Source organism: Cucurbita maxima, unplaced genomic scaffold (genome assembly GCF_002738345.1).
Source record: "Cucurbita maxima cultivar Rimu unplaced genomic scaffold, Cmax_1.0 Cma_Scf00017, whole genome shotgun sequence".
NCBI lineage: Eukaryota > Viridiplantae > Streptophyta > Magnoliopsida > Cucurbitales > Cucurbitaceae > Cucurbita > Cucurbita maxima.
This window is the reverse complement of record NW_019272033.1, coordinates 3,831,576-3,858,277: the sequence shown is the minus strand read 5'-3', so window position 1 is coordinate 3,858,277 and position 26,702 is coordinate 3,831,576. Positions and strand designations below refer to the sequence as shown.

The following is a 26,702-nucleotide window of genomic DNA, read 5'->3' as shown; positions in this document are numbered from 1 at the left end:
ATTCTAGGGTTCGGCCGGGCAATTAGGACGCAAATCAAAAAGAAATCGAAAATCTTCTTAATTTTAATTTCTTAAAATAATAATAATTAATAATCTCACTTTTTTTTTTTATTAATTAAAAAATGTTCTGAATCCTCGCGGTCCACTCTTAATCGTCGTAATGTCCTCCATTCGGTGGACTAATTGGGTGTGGTCCCACGTATCGCAATTACGATAAAGAGAAACATTTCCACGAATGAGAAGATGAAACGTGGCTGAAAATCCACCTTTAAATAGTGAGAATATTTGGATTAATTAATTTTTGGGTCATTGAGTTTTATTATGTCAACATCTGGCGCCGTCTCAGTTTTCTCATCTCCCCTCCCCATGGCTCCAGTTTCTCTCTCTTCTTTCTCCCATACGCCTTCTGTTGTTCCTTCGCCTTGTCTACTACAGCTTTACCGGCGAATCTTACTTCCTCGCAGAACGCTTGCCTGTTTCTCCTCCACTTTGACTTCTTCTGCTTCGATCACGTCTTCGTCAATTTCGGCGCCAAAAGTAGTGGTTACCAGAGAGCGCGGCAAGAACGGGAAGCTCATCGATGCTTTGGTAAATTTTCGTTCCTCTCGATTTTGTAATCAGAGCATGTTTTGTTCAGATTGTTGACTTATCTTTTGATTCCTCGAGCCTTTTTTTTTTGCTCTGTTCTCGTTCGTCAGTTTGATTCTCATTCTACTTAGGCATTGTGTTAATCTTATATACATGTGGTGCAGCGATTTGTAAGTCGACGCGTTTGATTAAATGTTGGAATGAATGCTGGTTGTTCGAGTCTTTTGATTAATTGTTGCCTTCTCAAGTTCTTCACCGATTTTCTAGATCTTTCCGAAATTGTTAATCATTTTGAGACTCATTACTACCTTTACTTCTGCTGGAATATTGTTGTTAATGTCTTTTTGGAGAAGATGAGGAATGTTGCACTTTAGTGGACGTTTCTTGCCGCTGAAGTAAATTAGAACTGTAATAGTTTGTAAGTTCCGATGTAGTTTCTGTTTTCCAAAAATTAAAATGTCTTTTATCATCAGTTGTAAGATAAGAACGCCTCTAACATCAAATGTGCTGATCTTGTTATTTTTCGACAACAATCGGCAAGGATAATCGGCAAGTGAAATCCTTTTCGGTGAGAGGAAATCGTATGATAGGAAGTTGTTGGAAGAAAATAAAAATGGAAAAAATAAGAGAGAGAGAATTGCAGAAGACTTTTGCTCAAGATGAGGTGATGATATTTTCTGAACAGATTCACCTGTTTAAATATTTAACTTATCCTAAAAATTGCAGAGTGCCAACTAAATCTGTGCTACTTCCTACAAAATCACAATCTAAAAAGTTGGTAATCCATTCAACGTGTCAAATGGTAAAAGAAAGATATTCAATCAACTAATATAAATGTGTAAAGCTAAATAAGGAAACCTCAGGTACCGATCTATACTCGAAAGTAGCCTCAATATGAGTTTAATGTCAGTACTTAGGTATATTATCAGAACTATATTGAACCATTCCATCGCTGCATGCGGTGGTATATTTCTTGTTAATCTCAGTTCCTTTTTTCATATAATAGCTTATTCGTAATAGCTGCTCTGCATTGTTGATTTTAGGAAGTGTTGATATTAAGAATATTGTTCTTTTTTATTGGATGCGTATAGTACTTTCGTGGCGATTAGTGCTTCAATAGGTACTATGAATCCTGTTCATTGCTTAGTCTTGCATAGTATTTCATCCAGGAAACCGATCTATTGCTTCAATCAAGAATAGGTAGGGTAGGATGGAGAATAGACATGATGTTTTATCTTGAACTTTTGTCCATTATCATCCACTAATGGATGAATATTTCCGACATGGACATATTTGTTACATAACTTAAAGTTACTGATGTTTTACTCTATATACCATTGCTTCTCTCCTCAATTTCCTTTTTTTTTTTTTTTTCCCTAAAAAACATTCCTTGACTATTCTTAAACAAACCTGCTGTGAAGGTAAAATAATAGATATTGTGTGGATGAGCAAGCTACAATCCAATCTATGAAGTTTGAAATCAATATAAACCAGACTGTATTGATATTTCTGATGTTGATCGCAGGCAAGACATGGAATAAACTGTTTGGAGCTTCCCCTCATTCAACACAGTCAAGGACCTGACTTGAATAGGTTACACTCTGTACTTAGTGGTACGTCCTTCAGGATTGGTTTTCTCTTCTCGCTCTCCTCAAAATCTCACTATTCTCGTTCAACTGATTCTTTCCATCTCAAATGCACGCCTATATTTTTTAGTAATTTTCAATGTACCACAGAATATTTGGAAGACTATTAATTGGCACAACCGTTTACAATCTTCTTTCCCTCTTCATTAACAGATTCTGTATTTGATTGGATCATTATAACCTCCCCTGAAGCTGGCTTGGTGTTCCTACAGGCATGGAAGTAAGGGTTAGAACTAACTCACTGGACTCTCACCTTCTTGTATGTCACACAATTTCATATGTCAAAAAAAAAAATAATAATAATAATAAATAAAAATAAAAATTGACATTTGTTAGTTTCCTAGAACTTTAAAAGGTTTGAAGTTTCATGAGTTTATTAGAAATATGTTTTAAATATTTTTCCTATTTAATTTATCAGCATTTGCATACAACTTGTTTTCTTTGTAGAGAATGTTAGGACTTTAAGAAATTCATACTCATCATACTAGTTGGTCAACTTGGTCTAGCGCTTTAGAATTTGTTGAGTAATGGATGGTTTGTTTCGAGTTACACGTGATACAATACAACTGAAGGAAACATCATATTACCATTTGATAATGTAAAATATTATATTAATGCCATTTGATAAATTATATTTTACGACATTAAATGCGTTGTTAGCACCTTTTTTCTTTAACCTGTATGTGGCTGTACGGTACATGAGCTATATCATTCTCTTTGAAATGTATTGTTGGTCAAGTGAGGCAAAACGTGTTTTTGAATTTTGTTTTATTGCTGGTCATCTCTTTCTTGCTGCTGAATAGTAATTTGCATAGTTGGTTATATATAATCATGATCCACAGTGCACTTTTTTTACAAATGACGAGCACAAACTCAAGATTGATTGATACTTTCCCATCATGTGTTCCATTAAAGCTGCTTTAGGTCATCCTTGAGTGATACCTTCACATTATGTTGTTCCTTAGGGCCGCTGGAATGCCAAAAGTTAGAATAGGTGTTGTTGGAGCTGGTACAGCTAACATTTTTGACGAAGTGTTGCAATCATCAAACTTACTTGAAGTGGCGTTTGCACCCTCAAAAGGTAAGATGTATGTCAAAATCAAGTCTCGTGCATGATGCACATATATTCATTATTTGTGGATTGCAATTGTTTGCATGATGTTAACATTTTTAGCTATATCATTTACCTACTGTCTTAAGTCAAATAAGATGATGAAAAGATCTCAAGAAGGACAGTGAAGTAGTATGGCACATCAGAACTATCAAAACAACTCCAAAGAAATATGTCAAATGCATTAGATATTATTCGTGCTGGAAATTTTTATTCTTAAATCCTCACTCTGTTATGAACGTTGTTGAACAATCACAATTTGTCAGGGGTATTTGTATCTTCGCAGCAGGCTTTTCTTTTCTTTTCTTTTCTTTTTGAGAGAACATAGACGATTTATTATTCAATGTGTGTATACATCTGGATTTGATTAGAGTAAGAATCCTTCTACAAAGATTCGTGGCTGCCCTACATATCTTTTGTTTATTATTATTCTTATTCTTATTATTGTTATTATGATGATGATGATGGTGATGATGATTATTATTTGTTAGGATGTTGTCCTGCACATACATAATTTGAAATATTTGTCCAATTATCTCTTTCAGCAATAGGCAAGGTCTTGGCTTCCGAGCTTCCGAAGTTGGGGAATACAAAGTGCAGTGTCTTATATCCTGCTTCTACCAAAGCAAGCAATGATATTGGTATGCAACGTACTTTTTTTCTTTTACACTCTTGAGAGCTATTTTCATTAGATAGAGTGGAAACAATGATCTTTCTTTTTTTTTTTTTTTCTTCTCATGCCATAACTATAAGAAATTTTATTTGAACTGGAATTATTGCTACTAAATTGTTGCTTGATGGCTTGCAGCCATCAATTGTTTAAGGTTTACTTGATTAGCCACTCTTTGTGATAAGTCCAGTTTTACTTGGACCAGTAAAACCTAATTTCCACAGCTGAAAATTCAAAATACTTTGAATTAGATTAATAACATTTTAATGGCATTCCCCTCGAATCAAGTACTGACATCTCTTTGCTTTTGATTCATGTAAAATAAAAACACAAAATACGAACAATGTGAATAATTGCCAGGTTGTTTTTGTTCTAATCACTTAAAAAATAGGGAACTTTTGTTCTGAAGAAATCTAAGGAAGAGGAAGTTATTTATTGAAGTACTTTAAATTTCAGAGATAGTGGTGCCTGAAACTTGATGCTGACTCTTGTTGCTTAAGTCAATACTTTTTCGTTTCTAGCAATATTTCATATTTCGTAGAGTGTCATCACTCTTTGTGGTAGATAGTGTATATTATTTACAAATATATTTTCCTCCTTGTTTTATGCAAACTGTAGCGGATATCTGATATTCATGTCAAGTGATTTGTTTGCAAGTATGTAGTAGCGGGCTTTTATTTGCTACTCATATTTTTTTTTTTTCAAAAATAAAGTTTTAGTATTTGGTGGTCTCACTGTTTGCAAGTATGTAGCGTTGTTCCGTCTATTATAACTAAAAGCAAAATAATGGCTTTTAAAAATAACCTTGGTATCCCTCTTTGCTATCTGTACAGAGGAAGGCCTTTCAAATCGTGGATTTGAGGTCATGAGGCTCAACACCTATACTACGGTAAAGTATTCATGTGCCTTAGTATAACACTGAAAATTTAAAGATGAACCACCCTGATTCAACATTGCATGCGTTTTTTAGAGGTGTATGCATCTACTTGATCTTGAGTGAAAATAAATATCATTTACTATGCCAATCTAGATGGAATCAGTAAAGCGAGTTACAGCATTACTAATGATAGATGCTTAAAAGAACTGTTATATGGGTCTTTCTTTACATGTACGATGCCAATCCTTGGAAATTTACAAGGAAATTGTGAAGTGCACAGCTAAATAAAAAATTAAAATTAGTTTGAATTTACACCATGTGAATAATATAAAATTAAAATTAGTTAATAAATAAAAAATTGTGAAGTGCGTAATATATATTTCCTTCCAGGAGTAGTCTTGAATCAGAATACCTTGTTCCCTGCACCATTCTCTTAGTAACCTGAACAGGCAATGTGAAACATTAGGGTCCACTCAAACATTATTGATTGGTACCCCTTTCAGGCACCTGTTGATTACGTTGATCAATTCATTCTCGAGCAAGCACGTTCGTTGCCTGTTGTCACAGTGGCTTCACCTTCTGCGATTCGGTATGAACTGTTTTTTTCTTTTTTCTTTTTTTGCATGCATCACTTTGACTATTTGATTACTTCAGTTATCTCATCCGGGGGAGAGAGAATTGTAATGTTAATTTGTTTGCTCCATCTTGGCATGGATCATGAATCTGTCGCAACAGCGCATGGGTCAACCTTATTTCAGAGCCGAAGGAGTGGGAAAAGTCACTTGCCTGTATTGGCGAAACAACTGCAGCTGCCGCAAAAAGATTAGGATTAAAAAACATATACTACCCTAAGAATCCTGGCTTGGAAGGGTAACTTATTCCGTACTTCCAACTTAACAATCGTCTAGTTGATGCATTTCTTTTCTTAGTTCAGATTCCATGCTTAACAATCTTTTCAATAGATCGAATATATTGAATGCTGAATCTACAAATTGTGATAACTGGGATGCAGGTGGGTTGATAGTATATTGGAAGCGCTAAGATCAGAAGCTCAAGTTGTTTGATCAAAGCATCTCAAACATCGGGTCGTCATGGAATGATCATCGTCCATTTGCCCAAGTTCTTCCAGGTTAGGAAAACGGAACTTTTCTCAGAAAATTAATGAACATTTTGGTTCTTCTATTCTCTTTTTTGTTAATAGAATGCAATTTGTAAATTCTCAATGAATAGGATAGGTCCGTGTAGTAAAAAAGAAAAAAAAGAAAGAGTATGATAGGTGTATCGCTCTATTGTCCAATGTCCAATTTTCTTTCTTTTGTCCTTCCTCTTAGCTTTGGTTTGAAGAAATTAAGTTTAGTAGCTCCAACTAATAAAGTTGCCAAAACTGTTTGTAATTCACCATCTAAATTAATTGCAAGATTCCTGCAGCACAGCAGCCTTCAGTTACCTTTTAAGACTTTTCAGTTACCTTTTAAGACTTTTGGGCTATAAAATTACGATCCTAGAATTTCGAAATGTCTTAGAGTTCCTAAATATGTAAAATTACGATCCTAGAATTGATCTAAATTTAGTTTTATGTTTAGCATTTTAATGAACTTTTAGCATTGGTCTATGAATTTTTAAAAACATTGAATAAGTCAAAATTCCTAATGGATATATTTTTTTTCAATTTAGTCCCGTTGTATGTGAAGTTTCTATCTAGCATATGATGTATTTACCTTTTTTAAATTTAATCCATTACTAAGGGTGAAAGTTAAAATGAATTGATGATAAATTATACAAAATAATACTTGGTAAAATGAAAGAAGAAAAATAGAGAAAAATGTTACTAAGGGCAAATTTTTTTTTAAAAATTTGGAGAAATAACTAGAAATTTATGTTATTTTTCTACGAATTCAATACAAGTTTGTTAATAATTTCAAACTCACTGAAAATGAATAAAGACTTGGAATATTGCAAATATTTTTAAAATTAGTTAACAACTACGCAAGTCTCTTAAGAATGAGGCATTTTTAAACCATTTTCAAAAATAAAAAACTAAATCTCCATTTAATATCCACTTAATATTTGAAATACTGAAAATTTTGATGGTATTCACCTAATTTTTCTTTAAAGTTCAATTTCAAAAACAAAGACAAGATTTTAAAAATTAGAGTTTCATTTGTTTGTTTTATTACCACTTCTTTATCATATTTTTATCTTTAACTGAATTCTTAGTTAAACTAAGAAAACCACAAACAAGTTTCTAAAAGCTCATTTTTTACTTTTCTAAAAATTAACTTGATTTTTGAAGACATTCTTAAAAAGTAGATATAAACCAAAAAAAAAACCCAATTAAGTAAAAATAGTATTTGTAAGCCTAATTAAAAAAAAAAAATCAAATAGTTTTCAAAACTTGGCTTTGCATTTTGAAAATACAACTTAAAAAGTCGGTAAACAAAGGAAACAATCAGTGTAAATAGAGTCTATGAAATTAATTTTTTAAAAAGCAAAAACTAAGAAAACTAAAAGCAAAATACAAATGAACAATTCAATTATTAATAAAATTCACGATGTATATAAATTAAAAATAGGACTCTATCCAACACAAAATTCAATTTTATGTAACCTTAAAAAAGAATATTGAATGGGAGACCCTGCCGATCTTTTAGACCAAATAAACAAAATTAAAATTTAAACATCCATTCACTCTACTACACAATATATCAATTGTATTAAAATTTAACCGTTCAATTTGCAACTTTTCTTGCTTCTTAATAACATCCATTTTCTGTTTGTTAAAAAATTAATTATGTTATACTGTGGAGTCTTATTGCAACTTCTCACTCATAACCTTAATTATAATCAATCATCATCAACCAACGAAATACAAAAGCTAATCTTAAAATCTATATAATATACGTTAAACTTGGCATTATTAGTTTAGGAGATTTACCTTGCGTGAAGAACACATTCATGCAATCCAACCTGATCAATATGCAAGACAAAAGGAAAAAAAAAAAAAAAAAAAAAACTAAATTTAGATATATTTCACAGACTTGATAAAAAACAAACGAATAACTTATCATCTAACTGTGACAAGATATTAAGGTTGCAACTATCTAAAACAAAAGGTTCAATCGTGTTCTGCGACTGCCACAAATTAGACTTTCTAGTGAAATTAGAATTCTAAATAAGAAGTTTTTGATGTTTCAGTTCATTAATGATGGAAAATGTCTCTAAATTTTGATGTAACAGAACATAAACAGAGATCAATGGAGAAAGGTGTAGAGAATCCTTAGATATCGAAATGATTTTAAAGGAATTAAAAGCAGGATAAAGAGAATCTTAAGAGAGTGACCTCTCTCTTATCATGATAGTTCAATGCTAGAGAAAAGTAATTCCAGTTATAGAAAGCCAAATTTGAAACTAGATCAAATTGAAGTTGATGATCAAGAAATGTAGAAGATCGAGCAAAAGAATTAGATAGAATATAAAGAAAAAACTAAAGAGATCAGTATGTACTGAGATCGATGCTATGGCATTTCACTCTCAATTTTCAAGAGAATAAAACCTCAAATTGACATCATCGATTCCTATCATGATAGTTGAATACTTAAATAAGAAACAGTGCAAAAGTAATTCTAATTACAGAAAGCCAAATTGGAAATCAGATCAAATTGAAGTTAATGATCAAAGAAATGTACAAGATTCAGCAAAAAAGAATTTGGTAGAACGTAAAGAAAAGACTTAAAAGATCGATACGTACTGAGAGATCGATTCTGTGATATTTCAGTCAATCTTCAAAAATAAAACCATTCTAAGAGAAAAGTATCATTATCATACATTCCTTTCATTACTAAGGGTTAAATACTGAATTTAGAAACAGAGCAAAAGTAAAGCCAAACTCAAATGAATTCTATAGAACGTAAAGAAAAGAAGAGAACAATGCATTCTAAGAGATTGATTCTGTCACATTTCAAACTCAAATCTCCAAGAATACAACCAGAAATTATCGTCATCAATTCCTTTTATGATAGTTGAAAACCAAATTGAGAACGGAGCGCAAAAGTAATTCCAATACAGAAAAGACAAATCTAAAATCAAATGAAAAAAAAAAGTGAGAAAACAAGATCGAGCAAAAAGAATTTGATAGAATGTAAAGAAAAGAGGAAAAAAAAAAACAACAAGTACAGAGAGAGACCGATTCTGTGACATTTCATACTCGATCTAGAAGAATAAATCCTTGAACTATCGTCATCGATAACAAAGAAGATCCGACATTGACTATGCGATGGAAATCAGTAAAAACATTTTCCGGCAGAAATTAAAGCAAAACATCAAAACAAGCAGTAAAATAAAGACTAATGAAGCAAACTAAAGGTAGAAAACCTAAGACCGGCAATGTGAACACAAATTCTTTCCTAAATGAAGAATCATAGAATGAAGGAAAGTGATAGAACCTGAAATTGAAACAGAACCAAATTAATTCCAATTACGGAAGGCCAAACTTATAAGTTATTGATCAAGAAATGCCAGAGATCCAGCAAAATGAATTCTATAGAACATAAAGAAAAGAAGAAAGAGAACGATACATTCTAAGAGATCGATTCTGACACATTTCGAACTCAAATCTTCAAGAATACAACCTCAAATTATCGTCATCGATTCTTTTTATGATAGTTGAAAACCGAATTGAGAACGGAGCGCAAAATTAATTCCAATACAGAAAATACAAATCTAAAACCAGATGAAAAAAAAGTGAGAAAACAAGATCGAGCAAAAAGAATTTGATTGAATGTAAAGAAAGAGGAAAAATAACAATAAGTACAGAGAGATCGATTCTGTGACATTTCATACTCAATCTTGAAGAATAAATCCTTGAACTATCATCATTGATAACAAAGAAGATCCGACATTGACTATGCGATGGAAACCAGTAAAAACATTTTGCGGAAGAAATTAAAGAAAAACATCAAAACAAGCAGTAAAATCAAGACTAAAGAAGCAAACTAAAGGTAGAAAACCTAAGATCGGTAATGTGAACACAAATTCTTTCCTACATGAAGAATCATAGAGAGAAGGAAAGTGATAGAACCTGAAATTGAAACAGAGCAAAAGTGATTCCAATTACGGAGTGCCAAACTTGAAGTTATTGATCAAGAAATGCAAGAGATCCAGAAAAATGAACTCTATAGAACGTAACGGAAAGAAGAAAGAGAACGATGCATTCTAAGAGATCGATTATGTTACATTTCAAACTCAATCTTCAAGAATACAACCTCGAATTATTGTCATCGATTCCTTTTGCGATAGTTGAAAAAATGAACTCAGAACGAAGAGCAACAGTAATTCCAATACAGAAAAGACAAATCTAAAACCAGATGAAAAAAAAATGAGAAAACAAGATCGAGCAAATTTTTTTTGATAGAATGTAAAGAAAAGAGGAAAAACAGACCGATCGATTCTGTGACATTTCATACTCAAACTTCAAGTATAAATCCTTGAACTATCGTCATGAGAACAAAGAAAATCTAACATTGACCATGCGATGAAAAGCAATAAAAACGCTTTCCCGAAGAAATCAAAGCAAAACATCAAAACAAGCAATAAAATCAAGACTAGTGAAGCAAACTAAAGGTATAAAACCTAAGATCGGAAATGTGAACACAAAAATTATTTCCTAAATCAAGAATCATGAAGAAGAGAAGGAAAGTGATAGAACCTAAGATTGGCGGTGAGAATACAGGGTAGAGGGAAATTTCAGATACCAGCGGTGGGAGAGAATTTGAAAGGGGCGGGAATGCTTTTATAGCCAGTTCGGCATATGAGTTCTGTGAACTAACGGGCTGGGCCTGAAAAGTAAGTAGACTATGGGCTCAATGGGCCTAAACTGACACCTACATTAATTTCCGCTGATTTTAAGGTTGTCCCCTCATACTGTAGAGGACATAAGGCTCAGTAAGTTGGCCCAACAACAGAGGAGACAGAGAATGTGGTAGAAAATTGGGGATGTGCTCTTGTTGGGTGACTGTTCCCGTAGGTGCACAAAATTTGACTAACTTTGTCATTTTAGTACAGATTGAAATTCGATCTACTAAAAAATTCTCTCTAAATGCCAGTTGATACTAAAATTTAAAATCAACATTCCGAACTTGATAGAGCAACGCTGAGAGAAAATGGCATTACAAATTTCTAATTCTGACAGCGGAAGAAGAAAAGAATAAAAAATGAGGAAAAAATATTGAAAATTACAGAATATTTGGGCTATCATAATCCGCTTACCAGCGACTCCCATCTTAGAAATCAAGCGTTGGCAGGTGGATTTTGAGAAGCTGGTTCTTCTTGCTTAGTTTCTTGCCGGGTTCGGACCGCCATTGTCCTTGTCGGAAGAGAGGCGGCGGGGGAGACATTGACCCTCGGCGGTGTCGGGCTGATCCTTCCGTCAATGCAAGAGGAGCATTTCGTCTCCGCCCAGCTCTCCAAGTAGAAATGGCCGTAGCCCATTATGCTCATACCCGATCACAGCCGCCCAACCACGACAGCGACCACGGCAAACACAATAATGACGACGAGGACTCCGATGACCGGACCGACGGAGCCGCTTCCGGGATGGCCGCCGTAAGGTGGCAGCATTCCCGTCGCCGGCGGAGATTGTTGTTCAATTGGGAGTGACATTTGACCGGAGCAAGATCTGTAATGTAATGCTCCGGCAGCAGCCACGGGATTTACTCCTGTAATGGCGAGAGATACCCGGAGCTCGAAAAAGATGGAGTGAAGAAGAAGAGAAAAGCAAAGATACTGCTAAGAGTGAGCAGTGGAGAAAAAGGATGGTTCTTTCACTGTAATTTTGATGGAAACAATAAGCCCCCGAGCACTATAAAAGGACGAACGGAAAAAGGCAATGTAATCAGAAAAGATGGAATCTTTAGGAGTGTTAAGAGTCCAATCTCTTTCCCAGATTATGCCCTTTTTTGCTGTTTAAATAATAAATAAACAAATTGTCAAATGACCCAAGTGAGCTATTTACAGGGCTATTCTTGATCAAAAGTTACTGTTTTTTAACAAGAAAATGGATAAACAGACAAATAAGAATTGCAGCAGAGCATATTTTTATGGAATCTGTCGAGGCCTACAGAAACTGGCTACGTAGAATCGGCTGAAATGGCTCAGTACTGTCACGTGAAGCCTCTGCAGATTGTCAACCAGCTGATTTAAAAACTTTCTAATCTTTTTCTTTTGCTTATAACTTCCAAGAACTCAGCCATGGAGTGCGGGTATCAGAGAAGAAAATGAATAGCATTTACCTGTTGATAAAGTTTATAGAATTCATTCCGACAGCGTCTTCAGTGATCAGTCCTTGATCTTGAAATGGTTTAATTTCTTGGAACACAGAAATTTAAGTCTACCAGGCAAGAAAAAGAAAAAGGGAGCTGAAACAAAACTGAGATGTCAAGGTCATTTAATGGCATCTTGCCTTCTGGTGAGTTGCATTGACGCGAGCAGTGAGTGCCAATAAAAACTAACTATGTACAGATCCAAATCTAATCCTGCTTACAGAATGTGTACAAAAAGAATGCTTGTATCCTCTTCTTTTCCTAGTACCATCTTCCAAGGGAGATATTTTTCTACAAGTACAAAAAATACATCGCAGAGGCGATTGCTCGAACATTGGCAAACACCTCAAGCTTGATGGTCTCTAAGACCTATGAGAGTTTGTTCAAGAAAGAACGAGTTTTGTCGTTAAAACAGGCAGAGGGAACGATGATCTCTATCCCAGCTCCTGGGGCCTTCTGCAGAGGGTGGCTAACTTCCTCGGTCGAGTATTTGCCTGTAAATATCCACAACTGTAGCTCAGAGGTGAGGCACTTCCCTTTTATGAGTCCTTGAAACAGCAAAGGGATGGTTGTTAACGGCACTGGCAGGAATATTGCTTGAAATGTTCGTTGAAGGGCTGAGATACGATGGTAAGAAGGGGAGTCAGTTGCAAGGAAGACTAGCAAGAACTGACACCAAGATTTACAAGCTTGTGCTTCATCATTACATGGTTCATAAGTGAATGAGCAAGAGCTTAGTATAGCTACCTACGGCACGACAGATAAACATTTTCAGCCAAAGTTCCAGAAGAGTTTTGCGCCTGATCTCCTTTGGGACTACGGTGGTCCTTCGGACTCAAGAGTTTTTCCTAAGAGAGCATAGAATATGAAAATTAATGAGATGTTTCTACGCATAACCTTATAAAGAATGTATAAAAAGAAAAACTAACCATGCGGTTCATTGTCAAAAATGCAGACGTGGGGGTTGAAATATTCGAGTCATTTGAGGATCTTAAGAAAGGATGGTCAAGGAGCGCCATGGCTGTTGGTCTGTCAGCTGGATTCCTTTGAAAGCAGCACTGGAGGAAGTCTTTCCCTTCTGGAGATAGCTTTTCCGGGACAGGCGGGGTTTTATTCAACACCTTGAACATGGCTTGATGCTGAAAAGTTCATATATCATTGTCGATATGTCAATCGATACGAATAAAGCTTCTTGAAAGGTCTAGAAAATAGAAAGAATGAAAACGAGATAACAGGCTCACCCCTTCAAACTCACTCCACGGAGGTTTTCCATCCAGCATTTCAATTATGGCGCAACCCAGACTCCAAATGTCAACTGCCAAAGCAAGATTAGGGTTGGCATCTTTCAACATAGCAGCCTTCATGACCTGAAATGAATTCAACGAGTTAAAGAGAACATGCTGTTTAAAAAATTCACGTCGGCCATGACACATACCTCCGGAGCCATCCAGTACGGACTACCCTTCAAAGAAAGATCATATTGCCCTGTCAGCTGAGTGGAGAAAAAACGAGTTTCATAACTATTAGAACATTTATGAAAAGCATAGCACATTCGGAGTTCAAAAGTGGATGCAATGACCAAAGTTCACTGCAAAAAGATGATATTCATTAGTACTCAAAAACTCACATGTTTTGCCATCCCGAAATCTGCAAGTTTGACAACGCCCGACGAGTCAACTAACAAGTTTGCACCTTTGATATCCCTATAGAAAGCACAATAAAATGGAAAGAATCAACAGTGGGAATGACAAACTTATCACAGAGATTATCTGTCTGTAGAAGAAAAAAAATTTCTTGCACCTGTGGATTGTTTTTGTGCTATGCAAGTAAGCCAGTCCAGAGAGAATATGTCGGGTGAAATTGCGAACAATAGATTCTGTAATGGCTCCACAACGTTCACGAACGTATTTGTTTATCGACCCGGGATAAACATACTCCAAATATATATAGAAATGATCATCGATCTACATTTCAAAAATAAACCCAAATTTTAGAGTTGTCAAAAGTGATGGAATTAATTCCTGATACAGAAAAGTAAGACAGAACACTTACTATTTCGCTTCCATAATACTGCACAATATTTGGATGCTTAAGTTGACTGAGAACTTTAATCTCCTGAGACAAGAAAGGATTCCATAAGATTGCTCGTAAACGACATCTCCGTTGTCAAGAATTTCTCTTGCAATGACAGCAGATCTTCAGGACAGACATATGCTCACTAAATAGAATTCGAGAAAGTAGACGACTCAATACCTGCTCTAGTTGCTTTATACTTTCAGCACATTTAGGATCATCAGGAATGAGGTCAACTTCTTTCATTGCGCATAAAGCTCCAGTTTCACTAGAAAGTATGAAAGTATAACTATGAGGATAACTTTATTAAACACTTAATTACACATATAACAATAGTGCTAAGCTTAGATCATACCTGTTGGTTGCAAGATATACACTTCCAAACGTACCACGTCCAATGAGCTTTCCTTTTTGCCACCGACTTTTCGTAGATGAAATGTATGGCTTCTCATTAACATGATGAACGCTCGACGAAAGGGACTGTGGAGATGATTGTGAAGAGTGTGCTAATGGAGGAGGAAGTGGCAATGGATGAGCATTGACATGACCGAGGTTTTCAGACCAATCTGTACTACTATCTTTTTGTAACTTAGAATGCGTCGGAAATTTCACATCGTTAGGAGATTTGGGATTGCTTACGAAACTTCGAGCGGACGGGCTATGGAGAGGAGAAGGTTGAGAAGTGTGTGGAGTCTTAAGGGGTGGGACTCTGGGAGAATTATTGAAAGGAGATTCCTGATAGTCATGGCGAGGCAAACCAGAAACGAAAAGATCTCCAGTATATGATCTTCGTGGGCTAGCGGTCGGACTCGGTAAAATGCTTGTTGGGGCACTCTTTGACGACAAAGTCTTAGGTGTCAAACTGTAGTTACCCCTTCGAATACTGGGATGAGTTGGGGATCCCCTGACTTTGCTGTTTGGAGGCTGATCCAAACAACTAAAAACAAACTCCTTAATCGAAATGGATTTACCTGAGTTCACAGAGGGACTATGAGGGCTTGTAAATGTGTTAGCCCCAGTTCCTCCTGTATTGCCATTAACAACTTCCAACTTACAATCTGTAGCAACTCGCCTTTGATTGTTGCCCAGACCTCCATTTACATTCGTTGTTGCACGATCAGAGCTCTTCCTAACAGTTTAAATAGCAGAATTACTAACAGAAACAAATTATAACCAAAACTGGTTGGAGAGCAAAACAAATAGAACAAAATCAAATGGTTTATGGGTCCAAAAAACCCAAAATAGAGCAAAATCCATTTTCCCGGTTATGATATAGAATAAAAAGATAACAGAAACCGAAGGAAGTTAAACGAAAATTTCATCAGTTAGTAGGACAAAAGTCAAGTCAAAACATGAGAAAGCTCACCGGACAGGAGTTTCAATAGGCGAGACCACACGGCCTTGGCTAGCAAACCAAGAATCGGACTCTGGATTCCGAACCGGAAATAACTCCGGCAGAGGCAAAGGCTGGGGCAAAGGCGACGAGGACCAACGTTCGGAACCCCCAAGAGGCGATCTAGGCTTTGCAGATAAATCAGGGGAATCGGGAAATGATCGGGGGAGTTCAACGCCAATTTCTCGATCCGTAAGATGCCGGAGCTTCCTCTGTCTGGTGAGCCGCCGCTGAACAAGCGATTCGGTTTGAACAACGGAAAAATCAGAATCGGCCGCCTTCTGTTGAAGCCGAGAATTTGAAGCGCTTTTGTGAAAGAAAGGCATCTAGCTAAGCTGATGGCGGTTTCCAGGCCGGTGCCGCAGCCCGCCGGTTACATGTGCATAATCTCACCGACCTTTTCCATTTATTTTCCCCAGAAAAAGTAAAAAACGAAAAAAAAGAAAAAGTCCCTAAATGGCTTTAACCAGATTTATCGCTGGTTTGATTATCTTAAGAATCGCCTAATGTTATTTATTTTTTTTCTTGTTCCTTCGTTTTTTTCTTAAAATAAAATGTTTTGGGATTTGAAAAATCAATAATGGGAAATTCAGATATGGGAGCGACGACAACTTATTTGCTAGGCTCCTAATAAAACGACATGTTGACTTAAAAAAAGTATTAAAATTTGGAAATTGTTAAATTACGGAAGTAGGTCAAAGTTGGTAAGTCCAAAGACAGCGTGTGCGTACGGATGGGATCAAAAAGTCATGGAGGGTATGGCCAAAAATTGTATTGTTTTACCAACGATAGCGCGTGGGATACACTTGACCTTGGAAATTGGAGAGTGTCGTTGACGCGTCCGACAGGGAGGGGAGAGGTAGAATACAGATGGCATTGGTCTTTCTGGCGCGTTCACATCACGTGCCACGTCATCTCCAGGTTTTCTATTATTGACTGAGTCGCAGATACCGAGTCAAAGACTCGGTCCTTTCTTTTTCCTTTTATTCAGTTGTATTAATAATATATTGATTTCTCAAGACTTAGTTGCTCCTTTCAATCAATTTCATAAAATTAAAATATTCAATAATAATAATAATAATGTTGTGAATTAAATTACTCTCAATCTTTGCATCTCCCACGAAAATAAGTTGATAGAGATATAAACGATCAAATCCAATAAATGAAATAGAGATTTTCCCTTCGGAACTTTACTCAAGATCTTTAAAACGCATTTAAGGGAGAGGTTATCATACTCTTATAAAAAATATTTAGTTCTCCACCCTGACCGATGTGGGATCCCACAATCTACCCCATTGGAGGCACAACATCCTTGAATACTTCAAGCTCTTCTTCATTCGATGTGAGATCTCACATTATTTTTCGATCATAGGAGAATAATTTAAGAGAGGTTATCATACTCTTATAAGAAAGGTTTCGTTCTCCTCTCTGACCGATGTGGGATCTCACAATCTACCCCATTGGAGGCACAACATCCTTGAATGCTTCAAGCTCTTCTCCATTCGATGTGAGATCTCACATTATTTTTCGATCATAGGAGAGTAAATTTTATTTTTCGTTCTTATTTTTACCAACGGTCACGGTCGTACATATTCAACTATGAGGACTCAAACCTCATTTACATTTTTCAGATTTTGTGATTTACTTTCTTTCCCAAGTTTTTAGAATTTATGCAAGTTTTTAAAATTAACAAAAAAAAATAAATTGTTTTTAGAATTTAGTAAAGAGTTCATATGTTAGGTTGTCCACCTTAAGAAAGAGGAAGAAAACAAAATGAAACTAAATACAATTTTCAAAAGAGATCAAACAGTCTCCCACAAACAGAACACCAAGAACACCGTAAGAACACCATATGAAACCAGATATAGATAATACACATAATATTCAAAGGGCATGCTGCTAAAACATGCCTTCAGCAGCAAAAAGTAAGCGTTACTACATTGTTGCAGCTATTTAGGTTTATTCTCCAGCGCCACTCTATTGTGTAACAATTCAATGGACAAGAGGGTTCAACACCTGTCCAGTGAAAAGCACAGTTCCTGTCTTGTCTTCCCTGATCAAAAACAAGAACGGCCGGTTGGCAACAAAATCGATTATATCTCCAAAAGCCATGCTCCTATACGCTATGACAGCAGCTGAAGCAGCGGCAGCTTCTGTGCCTTCTTCATTAACCTCAATAAACGCCTTATGGAATATCTTTGAAACATGAAGGCCTTGAGCCAATGGGGAGTCCACCATTTCCAACAACCCTCCTTCAGTGAAAGGTAACACCAATCCTAACCCCTTTAAAACATTGGAAACTTCAATCCCAAAGGAAAATTTAAACTTCGGAACCTTGAATTCCCCCACTTTAACCTTCTCATATGGAATGTGGCTGTCGATGAACCCGGACTGGGAATCTAACTTTTCAATCAAATGTGGCAACCCATCCTTCGAATCTGGGAGAAAAATGTACATAGAAAAACGACGTGGGTCAGATCCTTGTTTGTATGGCAATGCAAGAACCTTAAATCCATTGAAGGCGGCTACATATTGCTTCTTCTTGCTGGTCATAAAGGGCACCTCAACTGACTTCCCATCAAGAAGGTAGAACTCACGCTTCTCTGTTTTTGAAGCATCAAATTCCTCTTCCCATGCCCCTTTGAAGTAGAGTGCATTCGCAAGGATGAGCTTAGAGAGGCTATCAATTGATCCAGGGGGAAGAAGCTCTGTGATAAGTCCATTAGTCTGTTTTTCAGCCCATGAGTTCACTTCTGAAATCACTTCAACGGTCTTTCAATTCAACCAAAGAAATGATAAACAACATCATCAAACACTTTCCAAATAATTTTCCTTAAATTTTCATGTTCTATGTTAGATTACATATTCAGCAGAGGCATCAGCAAAAGAAAAGATGTAAGCAGTACGAAAGAACAAAAAATGTCAATAGAAAAACGTAGCCCTAAATGATTCCCAATTTAATTCCAATTATGAGTACGAAATCAAACAGCCGTAGAAAGAAGAGTGTCTCAATCACCTTAGTCTTGAAATCGGCTTGACAGAGCAAGGCCTTATAAACAGTGTCGACAACCTGTTGGAAAGAAGGCTTGAGAGAAAGCGATTGATCGACCCAGACGCCATTTGCAAAGGCGAGGCGAGGTCCGCCGCTGGGAGAGGCATCGGCGAAGACCGTGGCTACGATTTGAGAAGCGAAGGAGTTGAGATTGTCGGTGGAGTCCGATTTGAGGAAGGACAGAAGTTGATCCAGCGGGGGGCCCTTGGAACCAGCAGCGACAAGGCTGAGAAGCACATGGATTGACAAGGGCGAGAGGATAACGTTGGAGGCCTTGGCTTCCTGTTGGAGAAGGTGCTTGGTGACGGCCAGGGTAACGTCGCCCTGGCTTCTAATTGTTTCTCTGATGTCCATTTCCGGCAGCAGTAGAACGGTTTCGAGATCGATGAATCACGAATTTCGAAGTCAAGTTCTTCAGTAAATGAGAATTTAATGAAAGCGTGAAATCGACGAAGGGATGAGACCGACAAAACAGAGCACCTTGGTCGCCGAACTTGGCTTTTGACCCGTATCTCACGTGCGTTGCGCGTGGAGAATATGCTTGCGTGATGGTTAGATGAGGTTTCATCTTTTTTATTATTTTCCTAAAATTAATTTTTTTACCAATAAATTTACTAGCTTGTATCAATATGTTAAAATCCACTAGCTTGTATTAATTTGGAGTTTATTTATGTTTTTTTACCAATAAATTTAATAAATTTACTAATGGTATAATATTTTCAACATGAAACATAAATAAACTTTCGATTTTTTAAAAAATACAGTATTCTTACTTATAATTTCATCGTCTTCTTGAAACTTCCCCTTTCAATAATACTCTTAGTTTTAGTAAATTTAATATTAATATTCTTACCATTAATAAAGTTAAAATTTAATTAATGTGTTAATAAGAGACAAATGATGCAATATCTATCCTCAGAAGTGTGAATAGATATAAAAGATTTAAGAATAGATACAATCGAACAATCTCCTTGATATTCACAACCTTTAAATAGATACAAGATACCAACTAATACCTACAAAAATAAGAAAATATAAACTAACTAAATCTTGAAAATAAAATAAAATATAATACTACTATTCAAATTTAACTTAAGAATATTTAAGATATATTTTCTAATAAAATATTCTACCAATATCTAAGATATATTTTTTAATAAAATATTCTTCAAAATTATTAATATTATATATTTCATAACTAATTAAATTCTTGCTAGAAAAAAGATGTTGGTTGTTACTGTGAACTTGCTCCTATCAAAAGACAAGACTGGCAAAGATCTTCGTTGTTACTAAGGTTGAACTTGTAGCACATGCTTAATAATAATAAATGCATTATTTAGAGACAAGAGGATTTAGCAGTTTCTTTCTCCAATCGATGTGCGATCCCCACCAAATCCACCATTTTCAGAGCTCAACGTCCTTGTTGGAACATCACCTCATATTCACTCCCTTCGAGAATTAGCCTCTTTGTTGGCACATCACCTCATGTTCGCCCCTCTTCGAAGCTCATAACACATAACCCGATGTCTGGCTCTGATACCATTTGTAATGTCTCAGGCCCACCGCTATAAGATATTGTTCTCTTTGGACTTTCGCTTTTGGGCTTTAATAAAGTTTTTTCAAATGCGTCTATTAGGAAAAGGTTTATACCCGTATAAAAGTGTTTCGTTTTAATAGGATCTTACTATACATAACTCCTTCGTCTATACGAAAATAATGATATTTTAAAAATAAATATCCAGAGTTGAGTGTGATTTCACCAAATGTGTGAATTTGAATATGATTTTCATTAAATTCCAATACCGTTGAGTTGAGTATGAAGAGGGGTGTCACCTTAGTCTTGAAATCGGCTTGAGAGAGAGTGGCTTTGTAAGCATTTTGGACAAGGTGTTTGAAAGAAGGCTTGAGCGCAAGTGATAGATCAACCAACCCAAGCTCCATTGGCGAACAAAAGGCGAGGCCCACCGGTGAGAGAGCCATCAGCCAAGACCATGGACGCGATTTGAGAAGTAAAATGGTTGAGTTGGTCAATGGAGTTGTATTTGAGGAATGAAAGAAGCTGATCCAGAGTGGGGCCATTAGAGCCAGCAGCAATAAGGCTGAGCAAAACATGGATCGACAATGGCGAAAACACAACGTTGGAGTTCTTGCCTTCGCTTTGGAGAAGCCGCTTGGTGATGGTCATGGCCACGTCGGCATGGCTTCTGTCTGGTTTTGTGATGTCCATCAGAGAAAACACAACTCAATGAAATACTATATTAGTGCTTGTTTGCTTTATAGTAGGGGTGATTGGAATCTCTCATATTTCAAATTGACATTTAATGAATAATAATTAAGCAGAAAATATCCCCAAAAGAAACTCTTTTGTTAAAAACAGTAATTCTTATCTTCTCTACTTTAGTTTTTATTCAAATTTAATACAATCAAGAAAAATATTAAATTATTTATGCATGCTTATTTTTATAAATGAACAAAAACTTGTAAACGATATCTATAAATTAAGATCTTGACACACTGATTGAAAATGTACGACTATGACACGGTGTAATTCTCGTAGCTTCTAAATAGTCTCAAAGAAAGGTTCGTATTTTAAAAAAATGCCCAAAACTTATCTTTCTACTTCCATAATGTTATTGAACTAAATAACTAACAATTTAAACATATTTCAACAAACAAGGTGTAAAACAAGAAATAACACCATATGGGTATCACATGAAATATGTTATAGATAATACTTATAATATTCATAGGATATGCTAAAACATTCCTCGAAGTGTTAGCTAGATTTTATTGCAGCTATTTAGGTTTATTCTTTAGCTCCAGTCTATTGGTATTATTCAATCCACAAGAGGGTTTAACACCTGCCCGATGAAAAGCAAAGTTCCTGATTTGTCTTCCCTGATCAAATACAAGAACGGGCGGTTGGCAATGAAGTCTATTCTATTTAAAGGCAAGCTTACTATTCCTACAGTAACAGCTGAAGAAGCTGCAGCTTTTGTGCCTTCTTCATCAACCTCAATAAACGCCTTGTGGAATATGTTAGAAACACTAAGGTTTTGAGCCACTGGGGACTCCACCATTCCTAACAACCCTCCTTCAGTAAATGGTAACACCAATCCTAACTTCTTTAAAACATCGGAAACTTCAATCCCAAAGGAAATTTTAAACTTTGGAATCAAAAATCCCCCCAGCTCTTGTTTTTTACATGGAATGTGGCGGTCGATGAACCCAGGCTCAGAATCTAACTTTTCAATCAAACTTGCCAGTCCATCCTTCCGATCTGGGAGAAAGAAGTACATAGAAAAACGACGAGGGTCAGGACCTTGACTGTACGGCAATGCAAGAACCTTAAACCCATCGAACACAGCTACATATTGGTCCTTCTCACCGGACATAAAGGGTGCTTTAACTGAGCTCCCATCAATAAGGTAGAAATCACGCTTCATTGTTATCGAAGCATCAAATGCCTGCTGCCATGCCGCTTTGAAGTAGAGTGCATTCGCAAGGATGAGCTGAGTGGAACTACCCACTGATCCAGCGGGAAGAATCTCTCTGATAAGTCCATACGTGTTTTTTTCAACCCATGAGTTCACTTCCGAAATCACTTCATTAGCCTAAAAACAACCATCTATCAATAAGCATTCACATGGACATAAAAAGAGCCATTATTTACTATGACAACTCTTGGCCTTTCATCTTCAACTCGTGTCCTTTCACTTTTTCAACTAACTTTTGAATTTAAAATGGTTTGGAGAAGGATAGCTATACTAATTACGATTTTACAAAAATAAAATTTCAGTTAATTTCCTTTTACTGATCTCATCTTTTACGGAATCTATCCCCTTTTGACGGTACAAGAATATGTGGAGCTCGGCATGTCTGGAAGCACAGGAGAACATTCTTTTGTTGATATTATCACTAGTATTTGATACTAGGTCATTCATAGCATTACTATACCTTCTCTATTCATTGCATGTTGGTTATTCGTCAGCACGGGTTTAGCTTACGATGTTTTTGGAAGCCCTCGTTCAAATGAGTATTTTACAGAGAGCCGACAAGGAATTCTATTAATAACTGGTCGTTTTGATTCTTTGGAACAACTCGATGAATTTAATAGATCTTTTTAGGAGGAAAAAATGACTATCTATAAAAGTTATCCTATTTTTACTGGGATGGTTGGCTGTTCACGGACTAACTGTACCTACTAACTAAAGAAAAATATCATTTAATGTTTAATTAACAGGCTTCACTTTCGAGATCATTTAATTAGCCTTTCAATACAACCAAAGAAATGATAAAAATGTATAGATAGAAATCAAAGAGCGAAAGAAGGAAGAGTGTATCAATCACCTTAGTCAGGAAATCGACTTGACGGAGCTCGGCCTTGTAATATTTGTCCACAACCTGTTGGAAAGAAGACTTGAGAGAAAGTGACTGATCGATCCAAACGCCGTTGACAAACGCGAGGCGAGGTCCGCCGCAGGAAGACGCATCGGCGAAGACCTTGTCTATGATATGAGAAGCGAAGGCGTTGAGGTTGTCGATGGAGTTTGATTTGAGGAAGGACAGAAGTTGATCCAGCGGGCGGCCCTTGGAGCCGGCAGCGACAAGGCTGAGAAGCACGTAGATTGACAAGGGGGATATCACAACGTTGGAACCCTTGGCTTCGTCGTGTTGGAGAATGCGCTTGGTGATGGCCATGGCGACGTCGCCATGGTTTCTGATTGCTTCTCTGATGTCCATTTCCGGCAGCTGGAGAGTGGGTTCGAGATCGATGAATCAAGTCGTTCAGTAGTTGAGATGGGATGGAAAAATCAGTGCATGAGGTTGGGGGCTAAATAATCAAGGAAGGGGCCCACCTTAGCACCTTGGTCGCCGACTGTCTTTTCACCCGCATCTCACGTGCGTTGCGCATGGAGAATATTTGACCATAAATTCACTTCGAGTATGATTCTATTTTCGCATTAAAAAAATGAGTTTAGGTGATTTTAATAAATTTTAAATTATTTTTTTATCAAAAATTTATTATATAGTTTTAATAATTTTCATGTAACATGTGACTCATTCTTTCTTCTATTCTAGTTCCTGATCGTTAGTGATTCATTCGGCAAAGATTTTAATGTTAAGATCAATAGATTGATATAAAATTTGTTACAAAACGTGGGTTAGCTTAGGAGAAGTTTTNTTTTTTTTTTTTTTTTTTTTTTTTTTTTTTTTTTTTTTCATCAATGTCACCAAACTTTTTTTTCAAAGATTCAAATTCTTAAAATCAAGTCAAAATGTTCCAAATATGTGAAAGATAATTTATTCAAAAAAGAAATGTTAGAATAATTTAAAAATGGAATATTTAAAAATTGTAGGAGAAGATTATTTATTCGAGCAACACTTTTATTTAGTTAATTGGCCTAGATTGTATTATAATAATTATTTATTAAAAATTAATAAATAAATAAATAATACATGAGAATTAAACAAATACAGTTATAATTGACTTTAATCATAGAGTTTTAAATATATATATATTACCAAAATTTATGAAGTGTTGATAAATTTTAATAATGGTGGTTTAATAAGAAAAAAGTATATGATGTTTTTAAATAATAGTAATCAAAATATTTTGATATTTGATTAACATAATTGATTATAACATAAGGTATGATTGACTAAATTGCAATCTGATTAATGGATTATAATAATAGAAATGTATGATTTAAATGTTTTTTAAAAACATTTTTAATTATTACCATAACACTACTTAGAGATTAAGATTTAAATTTTAATTTTATACTAGGAGTTATAATACCTTAACCAATCAAATTATATTATATTGCATCCACATGTAATTACGGAAAAAATTCAACTATATTATTTAATATTACTCATCTTTCATATATTAAATTCTATCTATATGGTGGGTATGGGAAAGTTTATGGCTGACCAATATTTGAATTTTATAGATAATAATATTTTAGTTTTTAAAAGTTTACACTTAAATTTTTCAAATAATCAAAAGAATACCTTTAATTTTTTTTTTTTAAAAAAAAATTAAAATATCTTTACCATTAGTTTGGGATGGATGAAAATAGTTAATAACTTGTTTTAAAAATACATTTAATTTATAAAAAAAAATTCAAAAATACTTTTTAATTTTCAAATTGAACCTCTTTAAAAAAAACTTAAAAAATATCTTTAAACTTAAAAAATATCCGTAAAAGAATGAGTAATTCTTATCTTCTCTAGTTTGGTTTTTATTCCAATTTAATATAATCAAGAAAAATATTAAATTATTTATGCATGCTTATTTTTATAAAAGAACAAAAATTTGTAAATGAAAGGGAAGTATACTTCCTACAACCCAAGCTCGCCACTGATAGATATTATTTTAGTCTGTTATATATTGTCGTTAGCCTCACGGTTTTAAAATGCGTCTACCAAAGAGAGGTTTTCACACCGTTAGAAAGAATGTTTTGTTCCCCTCACCCCCCAATGTCCTCACTAGCAAGCTTTGATACTATTTGTAACGGCTCAAGCCTACCGCTAGGAGATATTGTTATCTTTGAACTTTCCTCTTCGGGTTTTGCTTTTAATTTTCCAAAATGGCTCGTACTAATGAAGATGTATTCCTTATTATAAATTCATGATCATTCCCTTAATTATTCAATGTGGGACCCCCCACCAGTAAGTCAGACATCAGGCAGTGTGTCAACGAAAACGTTAGGCCCCAAAGGAAGATGGGTTGTGAGATCCCACATGGATTGGAGAGGAAAACGAAACATTTTTCATAAGGGTATGGAAACCTCTATGGAGTAAAGATGTCTTAAAAACTTTAAAAGAAAGAGCTTAAAAGTAAAAGTTATAAAGTACCATATCTATTAGCGATGGATTTGGAAGATGGTTCATATTTAAAAAAATGCTCTTAAATTTAGTTCCGGTGCTTGAATTTAGGACTATAGGGGAAAGGTTTTAAGAGTTCTAAAATTTACCCAATCCTAGCTAGCTTCTTCTGTGTTCTTCCTTGAGATCAACGTGACCAAACTATTTATTTAAATTCCTCGAAAATCAAATCTCTAAGATATCAAGTTAAAATGTTCCAAATATGCTCACGAATTTACGAAAGGTAATTTATTCAAAGAAGAAACTTAGACAAGATCGTTAGAATAATTTAAAGATATAATATTTTTAAATTGTAGGAGAAGATAGGTTGAAAGTCAAAAAAAAAAAAAAAAATAATAATAATAATAATAATAATAATATATATATATATATATATATATATATATATATTAATTTATTGGTAACAAAACCTTTGAAAATAACTTGAATAACATAAACTATCCCTTATAGTTAGATTTTGTATTCTTTTTGTAAATAAGTTTAAATTTTGTATTCTTTTTGGTATGTCTTTTAAACCACACAAAATTTTACCGTAGTTTCTCACCTTTTTAATGTTTTGTTTTATTTTGATTATGTTTTTGTTTGTGTTTGATTTTCGTCTTTTCATCGTAGTCTGATTTCTCGACATCCCGAAAGTTGGGTTGTGAAATGTCTCGTCTACTCTTCAATACCCACTCTGTGTGGTGTGTTAGATGATACTCCGTTCTTTTAGGTCGTATCATGACACTCGTCTAAGTTCTCGCATGGCTAGATGGACGCTACATGAGGGTCGCCGCTTCTCTTGTCGTAACGTGAGAGTCACAACCTACTCTATTTATAGTAAGTTTGTGATATTCTCCTCACTCAAAGGTCGTCCTTAATAACTTACTTAAGGCACAATCACTCCATAGATTATGACACGGTGCTACGTACACACGTAGCAAAAAGATGAGAGTGCCTAAAACTTATCTCCTACTTTAATTTATACAAATGATGTTAAATTAACGAGAAAAATTTGTGAAACACAGCTGAGCAAAGCAAACATAAAACATGCAACAAATTGTAAAACAAGAAATTACACATAAAGATCACTATGCAAAACA

The 26,702-nt window shown here is 35.2% G+C and overlaps 4 protein-coding genes across 7 annotated transcripts; 1 reads left to right on the top strand and 3 right to left on the bottom strand.

The window, feature by feature from the left end:
- Window positions 1-318: 318 nt before the first annotated feature.
- Window positions 319-6,286, top strand: LOC111492039 (uroporphyrinogen-III synthase, chloroplastic-like). The gene is made up of 9 exons (XM_023141201.1): window positions 319-588; window positions 2,114-2,201; window positions 2,388-2,454; window positions 3,200-3,315; window positions 3,891-3,986; window positions 4,849-4,904; window positions 5,396-5,481; window positions 5,628-5,762; window positions 5,905-6,286. Exons 1-9 carry the CDS (start codon window positions 322-324, stop codon window positions 5,954-5,956), a joined length of 963 nt encoding a protein of 320 aa, XP_022996969.1. The 5' UTR covers window positions 319-321; the 3' UTR covers window positions 5,957-6,286.
- A 6,095-nt stretch (window positions 6,287-12,381) lies between these two features.
- On the bottom strand, window positions 12,382-16,141 carry LOC111492436 (mitogen-activated protein kinase kinase kinase 5-like). The gene is made up of 11 exons (XM_023141774.1): window positions 15,648-16,141; window positions 14,637-15,410; window positions 14,462-14,549; window positions 14,261-14,323; window positions 14,009-14,172; window positions 13,836-13,911; window positions 13,644-13,700; window positions 13,450-13,575; window positions 13,138-13,347; window positions 12,956-13,056; window positions 12,382-12,825 (listed from the first exon to the last, which is right to left on the bottom strand). Exons 1-11 carry the CDS (start codon window positions 15,998-16,000, stop codon window positions 12,726-12,728), a joined length of 2,112 nt encoding a protein of 703 aa, XP_022997542.1. The 5' UTR covers window positions 16,001-16,141; the 3' UTR covers window positions 12,382-12,725.
- Window positions 16,142-17,510: 1,369 nt separating this feature from the next.
- On the bottom strand, window positions 17,511-23,558 carry LOC111491795 (serpin-ZX-like). Of its 3 annotated transcripts, none has more exons than XR_002719764.1 (3): window positions 23,077-23,550; window positions 21,506-22,340; window positions 17,511-17,608 (listed from the first exon to the last, which is right to left on the bottom strand). XR_002719764.1 is itself a non-coding variant. In XM_023140838.1 (3 exons), exons 1-3 carry the CDS (start codon window positions 23,467-23,469, stop codon window positions 21,564-21,566), a joined length of 1,167 nt encoding a protein of 388 aa, XP_022996606.1. In that variant the 5' UTR covers window positions 23,470-23,558; the 3' UTR covers window positions 21,431-21,563. The 3 variants fall into 3 exon arrangements, 2 of the variants coding, with proteins under 2 accessions (XP_022996606.1, XP_022996605.1); XM_023140838.1 differs by lacking the exon at window positions 17,511-17,608 and adding an exon at window positions 22,701-22,705 and having other exon boundaries at window positions 21,431-22,341; window positions 23,086-23,558; XM_023140837.1 differs by lacking the exon at window positions 17,511-17,608 and having other exon boundaries at window positions 21,431-22,340.
- On the bottom strand, window positions 17,526-20,984 carry LOC111491794 (serpin-ZX). Of its 2 annotated transcripts, none has more exons than XM_023140835.1 (2): window positions 20,560-20,984; window positions 17,526-18,446 (listed from the first exon to the last, which is right to left on the bottom strand). In XM_023140835.1, exons 1-2 carry the CDS (start codon window positions 20,836-20,838, stop codon window positions 17,667-17,669), a joined length of 1,059 nt encoding a protein of 352 aa, XP_022996603.1. In that variant the 5' UTR covers window positions 20,839-20,984; the 3' UTR covers window positions 17,526-17,666. The 2 variants fall into 2 exon arrangements, with proteins under 2 accessions (XP_022996603.1, XP_022996602.1); XM_023140834.1 differs by lacking the exon at window positions 20,560-20,984 and adding an exon at window positions 18,691-19,203 and having other exon boundaries at window positions 17,528-18,446.
- Window positions 23,559-26,702: the final 3,144 nt, after the last annotated feature.

Coding starts and splice junctions, on each gene's coding strand:
- LOC111492039 (XM_023141201.1), top strand. CDS start 322: ATGTCAACATCTGGCGCCGTCTCAGTTTTCTCATCTCCCCTCCCCATG. Junction 589..2,113: donor GGAAGCTCATCGATGCTTTG/GTAAATTTTCGT, acceptor TGTTGATCGCAG/GCAAGACATGGAATAAACTG. Junction 2,202..2,387: donor GTTACACTCTGTACTTAGTG/GTACGTCCTTCA, acceptor CTTCATTAACAG/ATTCTGTATTTGATTGGATC.
- LOC111492436 (XM_023141774.1), bottom strand. CDS start 16,000: ATGCCTTTCTTTCACAAAAGCGCTTCAAATTCTCGGCTTCAACAGAAG. Junction 13,701..13,835: donor ATTTCGGGATGGCAAAACAT/GTGAGTTTTTGA, acceptor TTCTCCACTCAG/CTGACAGGGCAATATGATCT. Junction 12,826..12,955: donor GTTTATCTGTCGTGCCGTAG/GTAGCTATACTA, acceptor ATCGTATCTCAG/CCCTTCAACGAACATTTCAA.
- LOC111491794 (XM_023140834.1), bottom strand. CDS start 19,080: ATGGACATCAGAGAAACAATTAGAAGCCAGGGCGACGTTACCCTGGCC. Junction 18,447..18,690: donor AAGCCGATTTCAAGACTAAG/GTGATTGAGACA, acceptor TTGAATTGAAAG/ACCGTTGAAGTGATTTCAGA.
- LOC111491795 (XM_023140837.1), bottom strand. CDS start 23,469: ATGGACATCAGAGAAGCAATCAGAAACCATGGCGACGTCGCCATGGCC. Junction 22,341..23,076: donor AAGTCGATTTCCTGACTAAG/GTGATTGATACA, acceptor GGTTGTTTTTAG/GCTAATGAAGTGATTTCGGA.